Raw genomic sequence first — 12,895 nt, 5'->3', positions numbered from 1 at the left:
ATATGCCTGAAGCATCCCAATCACACTGATCACATCGCTTTTTTTCTGTCTCAGACAGTCATTTATATTAATGTACTTGAGAGCAGCAATTAAAGAGTGAGTAATTAAGAACTCAGGAAGTCCCAGGTAGTGGTTTAACCTCATTAAGCATCCTGCTTGTAATCACACTGCAGTTAATTGCCCTGCAATCACCAGGCAGCTTTTGGGGACTGGATGCAGGCAATGGGGGTGAGCCCATGTGGGCAGCAGGGTGGGGTGGGATCAGTGTGATGGTCCCCAAGGACATTCCCTAAAGGTGTGGAGTGGTCAGGCATTGCCTTGTCTTGTTCTGCCATGGGGAAACTGAGGCACAAAGGAGGGCACAAGGACTGGCTCTGTCCTGGGAGTGATGAAGGTTGTGATGAGAATCCCAGCTATGTCCATAGGGATTTTCCTGTTGGGTGTCAGCTCAACCTTGTGGGGTTTCTTGTGCAGCAGCCAGGCACCAGGCTACAATTAGAGGCAACTGAAAACACCTGCAGGTCTTTTCCAAAGCACGAAGTGATGCATAAAGGTGGTTTCCCCACCTCCTTTGCCAGCTTTATTCCCACCAAATCCTCCAAAAACCCTACCTTAGAGTATAATCACTGAGTCCCTTCCTTGAGCTGTCTGCTGTTGCTTTGGCACTGGTGGGAGCGGGATCCCCAAGCCACAGCCACGGTCATGGTCCCTCTGGCAAAAACCCCCGAACACCCCCAGGCTGCTGTCCCAAAACTCCTAGAGATGATGGCGCATCCAGGTGCCATTCCAGCCGATCCGGAGCCAAGCGAGCCCCTTCCACGGCAGCTTTTGCCCCGTGCGGATCGCTGCTCTCCCCTTTCCCCCATGCCCCGATCACCAGGGATTAGCAAATCGGGCGGGGATCCGGCGCTCCCGCTCCGGCCGTGGCCCCGCTCCAGCCGGGAGGGGCATGTCGGCCTTTCTGCGTGTAATTTTAAGGAGCTCAGGGCCTCCCGTAATCAGGAGCAGATGGCCGGCATCGAGCAACTTCAAAATCTGCCGTGACGTCAGGGATGTGTACATACACGGACACACACAGGCACAAGAACAGGAAAGAATCGGCTATGGTGAAATCTGATTAAAGACCCCAGCGTCATTTTCTCTTTCTTTCTTTCTTTCTTTCTTTCTTTCTTTCTTTCTTTCTTCTTCTTTCTTTCTTTCTTTCTTCTTCTTTCTTTCTTTCTTTCTTTCTTTCTTTCTTTCTTTCTTTCTTTCTTTCTTTCTTTCTTTCTTTCTTTCTTTCTTTCTTTCTTTCTTCTTCTTTCTTCTTTCTTCTTTCTTTCTTTCTTTCTTCTTTCTTCTTTCTCTCTTTCTCTCTTCTCTCTCTTTCTCTCTTTCTCTCTTTCTCTCTTTCTCTCTTTCTCTTCTCTCTCTTTCTCTCTTTCTCTCTTTCTCTCTTTCTCTCTTTCTCTCTTTCCTCTCTTTCTCTCTTTCTCTTCCTCTTCTCTTTCTCTCTTTCTCCTCTTTCTCTCTTTCTCCTCTTCTCTCTTCTCTCTTCTCTTCTCTCTCTTTCTCTCTTTCTCTCTTTCTCTCTGTGTCTCTCTCTCTTTCTCTCTTTCTCTCTTTCTCTCTGTGTCTCTCTCTCTTCTTTCTTTCTGTCTCCACTGTTCACCAAAGGGAGAGGGAATCCACTTAAATATGTGAGCTGGGGAGGAGGGAGTGGATATTTGGCAAGTAAAGCTGTTTGGGGGCTGCATGGCACATGGCAGGTTACCTCTGTGTGGAGCAGGAACACGTGAGCTCTTTTCCCACCCTTTGTCAGAGTTTTCAGGGATCTTTAGACCACGAGGTGCCCTGTAAGTGATGCTGAGTGAGTGAGGTGTTCTGGGCGATGCTGAGGTGGCATGTGGTGCCATCCCCAGGACGTCGATGCTGGCACTGCTGTGTGCAGGAGCTGTGCACAGGGGACCCCTCTCATGGATGCTTGCTCCTTCAGTGTGTTAGAAAATGAGGAGTTTTTTCCCCCAGGGGTGATTTTGAAGCATCACTAATTTCCTGGAACCCACATGGTTCATTGGCATGGGCAGCCATCAGCTCCATGCTTCTCTCTGGGCTGGGAATTCTGATCCAGGTAGCCCAATCCTGGCTCAGGTGGTCTGCCCTCCTGCATTCCTTCACCGCCCCACGTTTCCCTCCTAAGTTCCTCCGTGACAGTGGGAGGGGAAGGGTTCTAAGCTGTTCTCGGGAGGGCTGGATCCTGGCAGGCCCAGTGTGGCATGGGAAAGGGTTAATCCCATGGCCAGTGCTGAACAGCTGAAAACTGGGCCCAGTTGCATCCAGTTGGAGGGATATAGGGAGCAGCTGGGAGGTGGCTGGGGGTGGGTTTGGGTGGCAGCTGGTGCCTGGTTTGATCCTGCAAATCTGGGAGGTGCTGAGCTTGAGCAGCCCTGGCCAATGTCACTGCGAGCCCCTCACTGATCCCTTCTCAAATTAAATAAAATAGACTATTTCTGTTGGGAGGGAACTACAGCAATAATCTAGTCCAACTGCCTGGCCAATTCAGGGATGGCCAAAAGTTAATCCCCCTCCAAATCCAGGGGAATCACCCCAAAAGCAGCCCCAACAGGCACAGCCCTCCCTGCCAGGATCTCAGTGCTTTGCTTAGACCCACATTGCGCAGTGTGGAGGTGTCAAAGGAATGGGGGAGTATCAGGGCCAGGGATGGGGATTCCCTTAAGCCTGGCCCAAAGACAGGGCATTCCCCCAGGATTTGGGGTCTCTCTGCTGCTGTGATTTGCAGTATCCCCAGCTCTGGAGAGGCTGCAGCTGGGAGAGCCATGGCACCCTCTGCCCTGACTCAGCTTCCCTGTGGTGAGCCAGCCTGGGCTCTGCTGAACACTGAGCCTCCCCATCCTTCCCAGACCTGCTCTAGCAGCAGTGGGCTGAGCCAGCCCCAGAGGGACCCCAGGCCTGCCCTCCCATCCTTGCTCCTCGGTCGACTGTCCCCATCCACCTGCCTCCTCCCTTCAGCTGTTCAGCTAATCTGTCTCCATCCATCTAATTTTATCCAGCCACCAAATGATCTCCCGGAGGAGCCCTCGGGGCATTCACGACCTGCCTGTGCTCTGTGGCCACCAGCATGAGGGTGCCTGTGCCCACCTGGGGTGAAACCCAGCCTGGGGGCTGCAGAAAGGGCTTGGCAGGTGGGGTACAGCATGGATGCTGGTTTGAAGAGTCCCACAGCCAATGTGGTGGGCTTCTATGGGCTGGGAAAACCAGCTCATTCCCCAAACTCCTGGGTTTGATCTTCCAGCACCCTCAGGCTGAGAGTGCCTTGAGGTTTGTGCTTTCTCACCCACCATATCTTCTGACCTTGATAAAAGCCAACACTTAATAACATTAAAAATGTCATTGTTGGGGGCCCTCCCTCCCTCCCTATCCCTCTTATCCTGCACAGCCACCGGTGGTTAATGCATTTCTCAGTATCATCAGTATTAAACTAATCAACAGGACACAGGGGCTTCCGAGAGCAGGACACGAGCCACTATTGTTATGAATATTAAAAAAGAGAGCTATTAATCTGTGCTTGGGGCTCTTCCCCAGGCCTGCCCTCCCCCCGGCCAGGAGATTTAATCTGCAGGGTCTCATGGCAGAGTGGCTAAATCTATAGTGGTATTATATAAAGGAGCAGAGGAGAGGGGCTGGGAAGGGCACACAGGGGACAGTGATGGGAACAGGGCTGTACCCTGGGGATGGCTGGCATGCCCAGAGAGAAGCCTGGGGGAACAAGCTGTGCTCCCATCCTGGGATACATCAGTGTTGGGGCTGGGTAGGACTTCAAAGGGAAGCACAGATTTCTGGGAAGCCCTAAAGCAAATCCCTGAGCTGGGATGGAAAAAAACGGAGATAGAGTCTGAGCTAGTGGGAGACTGGTCACTCTTGGGACCTGGGGCGAGCTCCTGCAGGTCTGCATCCCCCTGCTCAGGGAGGGAATGTGCAAAACAGGGTCTGCCCTGGCCCCTCTCCCCACACCCATACAGGGCATCAGGAGACTGAAACCTGCCAAGACACCAGGCCAGCCAAAATGACCTTATTAAGTAACATCAGCGGGACAGAGGCTCCCCTGTGCAGTGAGGAAGGGCAGGGATTCATGTGCTTACAGACCTCTTCTTAAATTCCAGGCCTTATAGGCTGGAAGCAGCAGTGGAGAAAGAAAACAGGAGTGTCAGGTGGCTGAGGGTACCCACCAAATGTGGCCACAAGAAAGATCCAAGCCTAGCAGGGTGGTTTTGGGTGCAGGTGGAAAGATGCTCTGATCCCCAGGAGCCAAAAGAGGTCTGGATTAATAAAACTGAGTTGGCAAAATGCATCTTAACCTCTGCAAGCAAAGTGAGTGGCCATGTCTAGGCCTTCAGTCCTTCCCTTGCTGAATCCCACTGGCTGCAGGAATTAGTCCATCTTAGAGTGGGGCTGTGTGGCCAAAGCTGCAGAGCTGACAGCGTTTCCTGGGGCCATCCAGCCCTCCCGGGGCTGTGTTCCCATGGGGCTGCCTCCCGCTGGGGATGAACAGTCATTAAGGATGAGGATGGAGAGCTTGGGGTGGGAATCAGGGACTCTGCTAACGCAGGGATTTTAGGAAAAAGCCTGCTCCAGGCAGTATTCTTGGAGGTGCTGGGGATGATCCGGGCCTGTCCTTTTGTTGATAGGACATCAGATCCAAGCAAAAAGCATCTGTGGAGCAGCAGAGGATGAAAAATGTGTCTCTTCTAGCTCTGTGTCCTAGTCACACTGGCCCTGGGGCACAGCCAGGGCAATGGGGATGCCTGGAGCTGCAGCTCAGCCGTGCCAAGGATGGCAGAATTGGCTCCACAGCACGGGATCTCTGGGACCAGAGCTTTTGCCATTGTGAGGCGGGATGTTTATAAGTTCCCATCTGGAGCTGGGCCATGGTGTCCATCCCTTTCCCAAGGTCACAGACTGACCCTTAAAGACAACAGCAAACAGCCCTAGCTTGGCATAAACCCCATGGGTTTGTACAAGCTGTACCCTCAGCTTGGGGTTTGTCAGCTGGCTGTGCCTTCCTTCCCCTCCAACACCCAAGAAATCCCCTTAGTCCTGCCTTGACCCCCCATGGGGCAGGAGCAGAGGCTCCCTGGGGCTGCCAGCAGCACCAAATCCCTGACAGTGCCACGATCCAGCAGCTGCTGGTGGGACTTTCCCTCCTGCTCCCAGCGCACCCGTTGGGCACGTCACATATTGCTGTTTACAGAGCTACGTGGAGAAAGCCTGGTTGGATCCATCCCCCTGCCTTAGCCAGGCTTCCTGGCAGCAGCTGCTGGAGGTGTGCAGGGCCATAGCGGTGCCCTGGGCTGGGGACAGAGGGGACATGTCACATGAGTGCCCCTGCCCCCTTTGGATGCAGTGACCCTTCCCAACCCATGCCTGCCTGGCTGCTTGCTCGGGCCCCCCATGGGGACCTGCTGGGGGGATGTGCTGAGTGGCATGGGGCACCCCAATCACTCTCTGACCCTGCCACTCCTGGAACCCCTAGGGGAAAATCCTGCCTTCCACACTGGTGTTAGGAGTTTGCTGGCCTGATCCCAGTCCATAATTCCAGTTCCAAGGGAACTGACACGAACTGCTGCTGGAGAGGACAAGCTGTGGGCTCTACCCAGGAGAGGACAGGATGGAGGAGCTGGGGCTGCCCTTGCAGCTGCTCCAGCTGTCACAGCCACATCTCCCCTTTCATATTCATCAGCATCACATTCAGGCAGATTAAACAGAGCAAGTGCCACCAGCTGCTGCTGCTCAGGCCATGCTGGCACTGTGGCACTCAGCACCTGTGGCCACCTTCCACTCTGGGGACCCAGTGGCTTCACTGCAAAGCACATCCTCCCTGGGGAGGGAATAAACCCAGCCCTGGGTGCAGCTCAGCTCCAACAGCTCCTTGGTGTTGCCCTCCGGCTGCTGGAGGATTTGAGCTCACCCTGGCTGCAGTGGACAGTGTGTCCCCAGGGCTGGGGCCGTGGCTGCTCCTTGCTGCTGCAGGAGCTGATCCCGTGCTGACCCCCCTGTCTGGGCCAGTTCCAGCTGTGTAGCATCTTGTAAGGAAATTAACTTTTCACTGATCTCCCAGCTTTGAGCTGGGGATTAGAGCCCACATGCACTGTGAAGGGGTTCCTCCCTCTTTCCAAGGCCTTTTTAGGGCTGGTGTTGCAGGGAGGGACAAGTGCCCTGCCCTGGTCTCACCTTCCCCCACCGGTGTTTGGTTCTTGGTTCCATTTTGGAGCTGGGCTCACTGTTGGCATCCCTGGCTCATTTGTCTCTGTCTATAATTAGGTGATGACAGCATGGACATCCAGGTGGGGACTTAGCATCCAGGCTGTCCCCAGGGACACGCATCCCCCCATCACTCAGCACCCTGCCTGACCCCAGAACCCACTGGCCCAGACACCCTTGGGTGGCCCCTTTCTACCTACCTCCATCCATCCCACCCTGGCCCTGCTTGGGTAGCTGCGACGGGCAGATTTTGGGTATGATATTGCCTCTGTCAGCCAGAAAAGCAAGGAAACAACCCCGCGAGCTGCAGAGCCGGGAGTACCGCAGTAATAAACAGCAGGTCGAGGCTGGAGATTGGTGCTGCTGGTATGAAAAAGAGGACAGGCAGGTTCGGAGCTCTGCTGGCTAATTAAGCAGCAGCTCCTATAATGCAAAAGCCTTTTCTTTGCCGATAAGACCCATTTATAATGGGCCGAGCGGTCGCAGGCTGAGTGCTGGGGGAAACAATTGGAAAGCATGCTGCTGGTGGGGCTGGGTTTTAAAAATAGACATGAAGGGTTTGCTTCTGGGCTTTTTTTTCCCCCCTCTTTTTTAATAAAAAAGAGAAGAAAGCAGCTCAGAGCTGCAATGAGAGTTCCCCATGGCCTAGAGGAAGAGCAGGGCTCTGAGGATAGCACCGAGCCTCCCGTGAGCCCAGCAGGAATGCTTCAAAGCAGGGAGCAATGGATCAGGCTCGCAAGCCAAGTAGTCCCCAGGGACAATGGGAAACTATCCTGAGGGAGGGAGGAAATGGAACAGGGCTGCACTTGCTGTCCTTGCCATGGCCAGTGGCACTGGGATGGGAGCAGGGCGACGGCGTGTGCCACTTCTCTGTGTGTCTCCTGCATTGCCCTGGGCTCCAGCCAGGCCCTGCAACTGCTGGAGGGGGAGACTTGCACCAGAGCTGGCACCACTCATGGCCCCTCTCCACTCAACAGGAAGGGCCTCAACCTTGTGGCCTGATCCTGGCACCACAGAGGGTCAGGTCCTGCTGGGATAATGCCAGGATAACACCAGAGGTGCTGCCAGTGAATAACTCTGGGGGCTGATACGCTGGCACCTGGATGCTAGCCCGGGAGACAGGGTCTTTGAGGGAGGCCAGGACACCTGGGTGCCAGCCCTCAAGATAGGGTGCTGGGCTGGGAGCCAGGGTTCCTTTTGCTTCCAGAGGTTCTCCTCTATCTGGCTGTCCAGGAGCTGCCAGCTGTGGGGTGCTGCCCTGTGCTCAGGCCAAGCCCCCATCAATAAAATCTGAAGTGATGGGAAAGATCCACAGGTTAAAAAAAGGAAACACTTTGTATTTTTAACCTCCCATGAACACTGGACCTGCATTTCCCTGCCCCTGGGAGCCCTGGCCACTGCTGTTTTGCAGCATCAAGCACTAAATATTTATTTAACTTCCTGCCGTATTAGAACTAATCACTCGTATTTTCCATCAAAGCTTCATTTTCATCTTAACGTAATTCCATCTGTGCACGCACAGGCGGATCCTGCTCGCTGGAAAGGCAGCTCGGAGGCCGTTGGCTGCACCCACTCTCAGCAGAGATGGGGGGTCTGCCTCATTTCATCTTGGAGCACAGACTGGCAGACCTGTGTCCCAGCCTGGCTTCTGCATGGGCTTCCCACTGGATTCTCATTCCTGGTGCAGGGATCCCACAGGCAATGACACAGCTTGTCCCAGGAACTCTGAGCCATCCCCAAGGGCTCACAAATGACCAAATATTCCCAAATAATCTGGCAACATCCTCTATCACTCAAGGTCCCAATGTGCTCCATGACAGCAGAGATGCCTCCATCACACCAGGAGCCACTATGGATTTGGTCTCAGCAAAGCCTGGGTGCAAATCCTGATGCCCTGGTAGCATCACATCCTGTTTGCCTCCCATCACTGGCTTCTCACAGCCCAGATCCAAGGCAGGTCCCACGGCCCCCCACTGGATCACCCCACAGAGAGACTCTTACTGTCTTTGCGGTAGTAGAGGATCTCAAGCTTGCACTCCTCAGAGCCGAGCAGGGCCTGGGTGAGCTGGGCAATGGAGCTCTTGGTGGTGTCAGGGCCCGTGAGGAAGTCACAGGTGCAGGGCTGCTGCATCACCTCCACGCGGGAGTAGCCGAACATCTCACAGAAGCCGTCGTTGCAGTAGATGATGGCACAGTTCTCCATCTGGGCATTGGCAATGAGGAACTTGCGGTCTGCAGGGAGGCAGGAGAGCACCAGGCTTAGAAGCGTGGTGGGGACCCACAGGGGTTGGGGACAGCCAGGGTGCAGGGGTTGAGTTTGTGAGTTGTGATGTCACCCCAAGCTGTGGGGTTGTGCAGAGATAGGCTCCTTGGGGACACTGGTGACAGGTCTGGGGGAGAGTGGCTGACCTCTGCCCACACCGGCCCAGGTACTGCTCTGCTCTTCAGAGAGAGAAATTGTCCCCAGTTTCATGTGAATTTGTGACTGTGGGGACAGGGAGACCCAAAGGGGCATTTCTCAGTAGAGGCAGTTTTGCTGGGATTGTCCAGTCCCTGCAGCCTTGACATCTCACCACTGGCATGTGGGGACTCTCTGCTGACAGGGCAATCTGTCCCTGACCGGCACTGCAGGCACAGGGGAGATCTGTAGCCTCTGTCCCTTCCCAGGAGCTTATCAGGGAGCTGAGTTACCTCAGAGACTTTCCATCCTTGCTCAGCTTTGACTGAAGTCTGGCAAGGGGCAAGAGGAGGAATGAGTGTGAGGCTTGGCTTCAGAGGAAGCAGGGGTGAAACCTATCACATTAATGATTCTCCTAATGTCTGTGGGATAATTGTGCCCTTGGGCTGAAGGTGAAATCCAGACCCTGCTGGGCTTTGTGGCCCCTGTGCTCAAAAAGTAAAGTGCTCAAGTAAAGGAAAGGGGAAACTGAGGCAGGGAGTACTGCCCCATTCCCCCCTCGTGCTGCAGACACCTAGGCTGGGCTGGGGCCAGACTTGCTGTCTTACCAGGGTGTGGGGCAGCGCTGCACAGCCCACATGGAGCCACTTCCATCCTTATCTTGGGGTGAGGTCTGATTTGGTTTGATTTTGGTTTTTTTAAAGGATATCAGGGAGTGCTGGGCTCTAGGACGTCACAAGGGGCTGCATGCTTATGTGACGGATGCCATGTCCCCTCCAGCACCATCTCCCTCAGCATTTGGCATCAGCTCTGGGCTGGAGCTGAAGGCATGGCTGAGCAGAGGGTCCATTTGGAGGCTGCCTCCTAGCCCAGACCCCAATTAATCTCCTGGATTACCCAGGAATGGCATCTGCAGCTTGCATGCTCCAGAACCCTGCTGCACTCCAGCCTCACCAGGAATTTTCCCCAAATGCAAGAGAAACCTCTGCACAATTGCAGGGACCTAGTGGGGTGGGGGGACCCCTCAGGGCACATCAGGGCTCTCCCCAATGGCACCTGCAGAGCACCAGCCCTGCAGAATGCCTCCCAGTAAAACCAGTGTCCCCAGGGTTGCTGCACAAGTCCCTGCCTCTGACAGCCCCTTGGTGGCCCTTTGTGGGGGACTCCCACTGTGGCACCTTTCCCTTTCCCGCACAGGGCTGATGCTGGTGCCAGTGCTGCAAACAGCACAAACCACCACAGACAAAGCTCTCCCAGTTCCTTCTTCCTGATCCTTCTATATCCAAATTGCTTTGCCAGCTGGAAGACAGCACAAGGAGGGGACCTTCTCTCAAAGCCCTACCCCTGGGGCACACTCCCCACCTGTGATGAACAGTTTCCCCATCCAGTGTCAGCTCCATGGACTGGGTCCAGTCTGGATCCTGGCTGGGCTGGCGCAAGGCAGGATTTACAGGGCTGGCAAGGCGCCGGAGCAGGCTGTGCTGAGCACAGGGATGTGACCAAGACCAGGCTGGGAAGGAGCTGCAGAGCCAGATCTCCTTGGGGTTTTTTTTCACCCCCATTTTGCTGTCTGCCCTGCCCTCACCTGCAGATTTTCCCTTGGTCCCACAGTACCAGGGCTCTGCAGCAGCCCTGGAAGGGAAGAGTTGGGCCCCTCCAGCTGTAACGGGGACTCACCAGGAGCAGCTACACCCATGGGAGCTGTGGTGTTGGGGGTGAGGGCACCCACAGGCAGGGAAGAACTCGCTGCCTGTAGCAAAGATTTATCAGGTGTGCTGGTTTGGTGTCTCCCAACTCCTGTCACTGCCCCGAGGGAGCGTGGGGTGATGTTTTGGCAGAACTCAGCTGGTGCCCGACATGGCTGGCAGAGTGCAGGGAGGGAGCGGGCAGGGAGCAGGGGCCTGGCCGCGTCCCCACTGTCACGCCTCATGGCGCGGCCCCGCTGCTCCCCAGCCGCCGCTTCCCAGGGGAAACTGATAGGAACCAGGGACAGTTTTTCTCACTTTCCATCCCCAGGGTCACGTCAGTCACTGCCAGGCCAGGCAACGCAGACCTGGCAGGGATGGCAGCGCCAGGGAATTTGCCCACTCGGGAAACTTGGACACCAGAGAAAACCCACAGTGAGCCAGGGCAGTGGGGGGTGCACAGCCCCGGCATCCCACAGCAACCCCCCGAGCTCAGTTTTTGGGGACCCTGGTCCCCTGGTCCCCTCCTGTCTTCCCAAGCATTGCAGGGGTACCCAGCCCCGTTGGGGTGCCCAGAGAGTGGGGGTAGAGCCCCCACGCTCCCACCCAGCCACATGTAAACCCCAGCACTCCCCAATGTGCACGGACTTTTTTGCTGTATTTGACACGAAACCAGCCCAAAAATTCATATAAAGGGATTACTCGGAGCAACAGCAAATAGCAACATTTCACCAGGGACGGCCGCCGAGAGCGCAGAGTTGAAGGCAAACAGGCAGCGAGCCCGACTGCGCTGGGGTACCCCCTGCCCCCCAGCCCAGCCGGCCGGGACCCCCTCCCCGCCAGCGCGGACACACCGTCCCAGCCCGGGGACTGGGGGGTCGCGGTGTCCCCAGCTCCCGGGGAAACACCGAGCCTGGGATGGCTCGTCCGCCTGTGTCGCCCTGACTATAAATACCCGCGGGGACACTGCCTGGCTGTCGCCCACCCCTCTCCCCCCTCGGGAGGTCACAGGGGCGCCCCCGTGCCCCCGGGGACACCCTCTTGCCTTCCCCCCCTCCTCTCCCTGCTGTGCCTCGAAGTTGGGGGGCCGCCCCGGCCGCGGGGGGAGCCGAGCGGGACCGGAGGGTGCAGTACTCACTTTGTCCTTCAAATTTGCGAATGATGGTGTCCAGGTAGGTGTTTTGGGGGGCCACATGGCCCCGGCGCACCGGCATCGCTCCGCTGCGCTCTGCGCGCCCCGGGAGCAGCGGAACTTGCCGCGGGCGCGGCGGGGAGCGCGGCCCGGCCCCGGAGCGGCGCGGCACGGCCCGGCACGGCGCGGCCCCGCTCCGCCTCACCCCAGGGCTGACCGAGCTCTGGAGCCCAGCCGGCCCGGGGCTCCCATGCTCCCGGTGGCCGGAAGGGGGAACCCCTCCGCCCGCCCTGCCTCGCCCGGCCCCGGGCGGGGGCGGCCGGGGAGGATGAGGATGGGAGGGGGAAGGGGGGAGAGAGGGGGGAGGACCCGCTTGAAAGCGGGAGAAAATAATAGAATAAAATAATAAGAGTAGAAATCCCCAAGTGCTTAGTCACCGCTGCCCCGGCCAGCCGGAGGCTCCGGGGGAGCCGTCGCAGCAACAGCTGCCGGCCGGGGAGCGCGCAGCCCCCGGGGCTCCCCTGGACCCCCCGGCAGCGGCACCCGCACGGCCCCGTCTGGCCCCGGCCCCGCGGGCGGGGCCCTCCGGGGCGGGGCGGGGAGGGGGAGCAGGTGGGTGCTGAGGGTGCGGGGGTGGGGTCCTGGAGGGGCTGGGGCAGAGGGTGCTGAGAGGAGAAGGGGGTTTTGGGGCACTGAGACGGGGAATGATTGGGGGTGTACGGAGGGTTCCTGTGGGGCTGGGATGGGGGTGCTGGAGGAGGTGGGGATGGGGTCCTCGGGGTGCTGGCAAAGGATGTTCTGGAGGGTTGGGGTGCTGGAACTGAAGGTTGTGCTGGGGATTTGGGGGGAGTGCCACTGAAGGGTACTGAGGGCGCTGGAGGAAGGGGTGGTGAGGGAAGGGGTGCTGGAGAGGGGTGCTGGAGGAGAAGGCGCTGGGGGTGCCGGGAGCTGACGGGTGGGGATGGTGAAGGAGGATGGTGGAGGAGGGAGTGATGAGGAGCGCTGGGGTGCTGGGGGTGGCAGAGGAGGGGATGCCGGGGTGCAGGGGTGCTAAGTGGAGGGGGGCGTGCAGGTGCTGCTGAGGTGCAGGGAGTGGTGTGGGGGAGGAGGAGATGCAGAGGCAGAAGAGGGGGTGCTGCTGGATGTAGGGGTTGGAGGGGGCAATGTCTGTGGGTGCTGCTGGGTGCAGGAGCAGAGGAGAGGGTGCTGAGGAGGGGGCGCAGGGGTGCAGCACGGGAGACAGTGCCGGTCGGCTCAAGGGGACGAGTAGGGGGTGTCGGGGGGTGAAAATGAGGGGCGGGGGGCTTTGTCGGGACATTGGAAATGCCGAGGAGGGGCCGGGGGTGCCGGGGGTGCCGGGGCCCCGCGCCTGGCGCTGTCCAGCCGAGGTGGTGCTGAAGGGGCGTGCGGGGCGTGCGGGAG

At 57.5% G+C, this 12,895-nt stretch overlaps 1 protein-coding gene across 1 annotated transcript in view; it reads right to left on the bottom strand.

The window, feature by feature from the left end:
* KCNH6 (potassium voltage-gated channel subfamily H member 6) overlaps nucleotides 1-11,676 on the bottom strand; it is a 32,883-nt gene extending 21,207 nt beyond the window's left edge. The window contains exons 1-2 of the mRNA XM_063404969.1: nucleotides 11,480-11,676; nucleotides 8,260-8,490 (exon numbers count right to left, since the gene is read on the bottom strand). Of these exons, the coding sequence (XP_063261039.1) occupies nucleotides 8,260-8,490; nucleotides 11,480-11,555 (307 nt within the window). The 5' untranslated portion in view covers nucleotides 11,556-11,676. The remainder of the gene's footprint in view (nucleotides 1-8,259; nucleotides 8,491-11,479) is intronic.
* Between the last annotated feature and the right edge of the window lie 1,219 nt (nucleotides 11,677-12,895).

Source organism: Prinia subflava, chromosome 8 (assembly GCF_021018805.1).
Source record: "Prinia subflava isolate CZ2003 ecotype Zambia chromosome 8, Cam_Psub_1.2, whole genome shotgun sequence".
NCBI lineage: Eukaryota > Metazoa > Chordata > Aves > Passeriformes > Cisticolidae > Prinia > Prinia subflava.
This window is presented reverse-complemented; position numbering and strand designations above follow the sequence as displayed.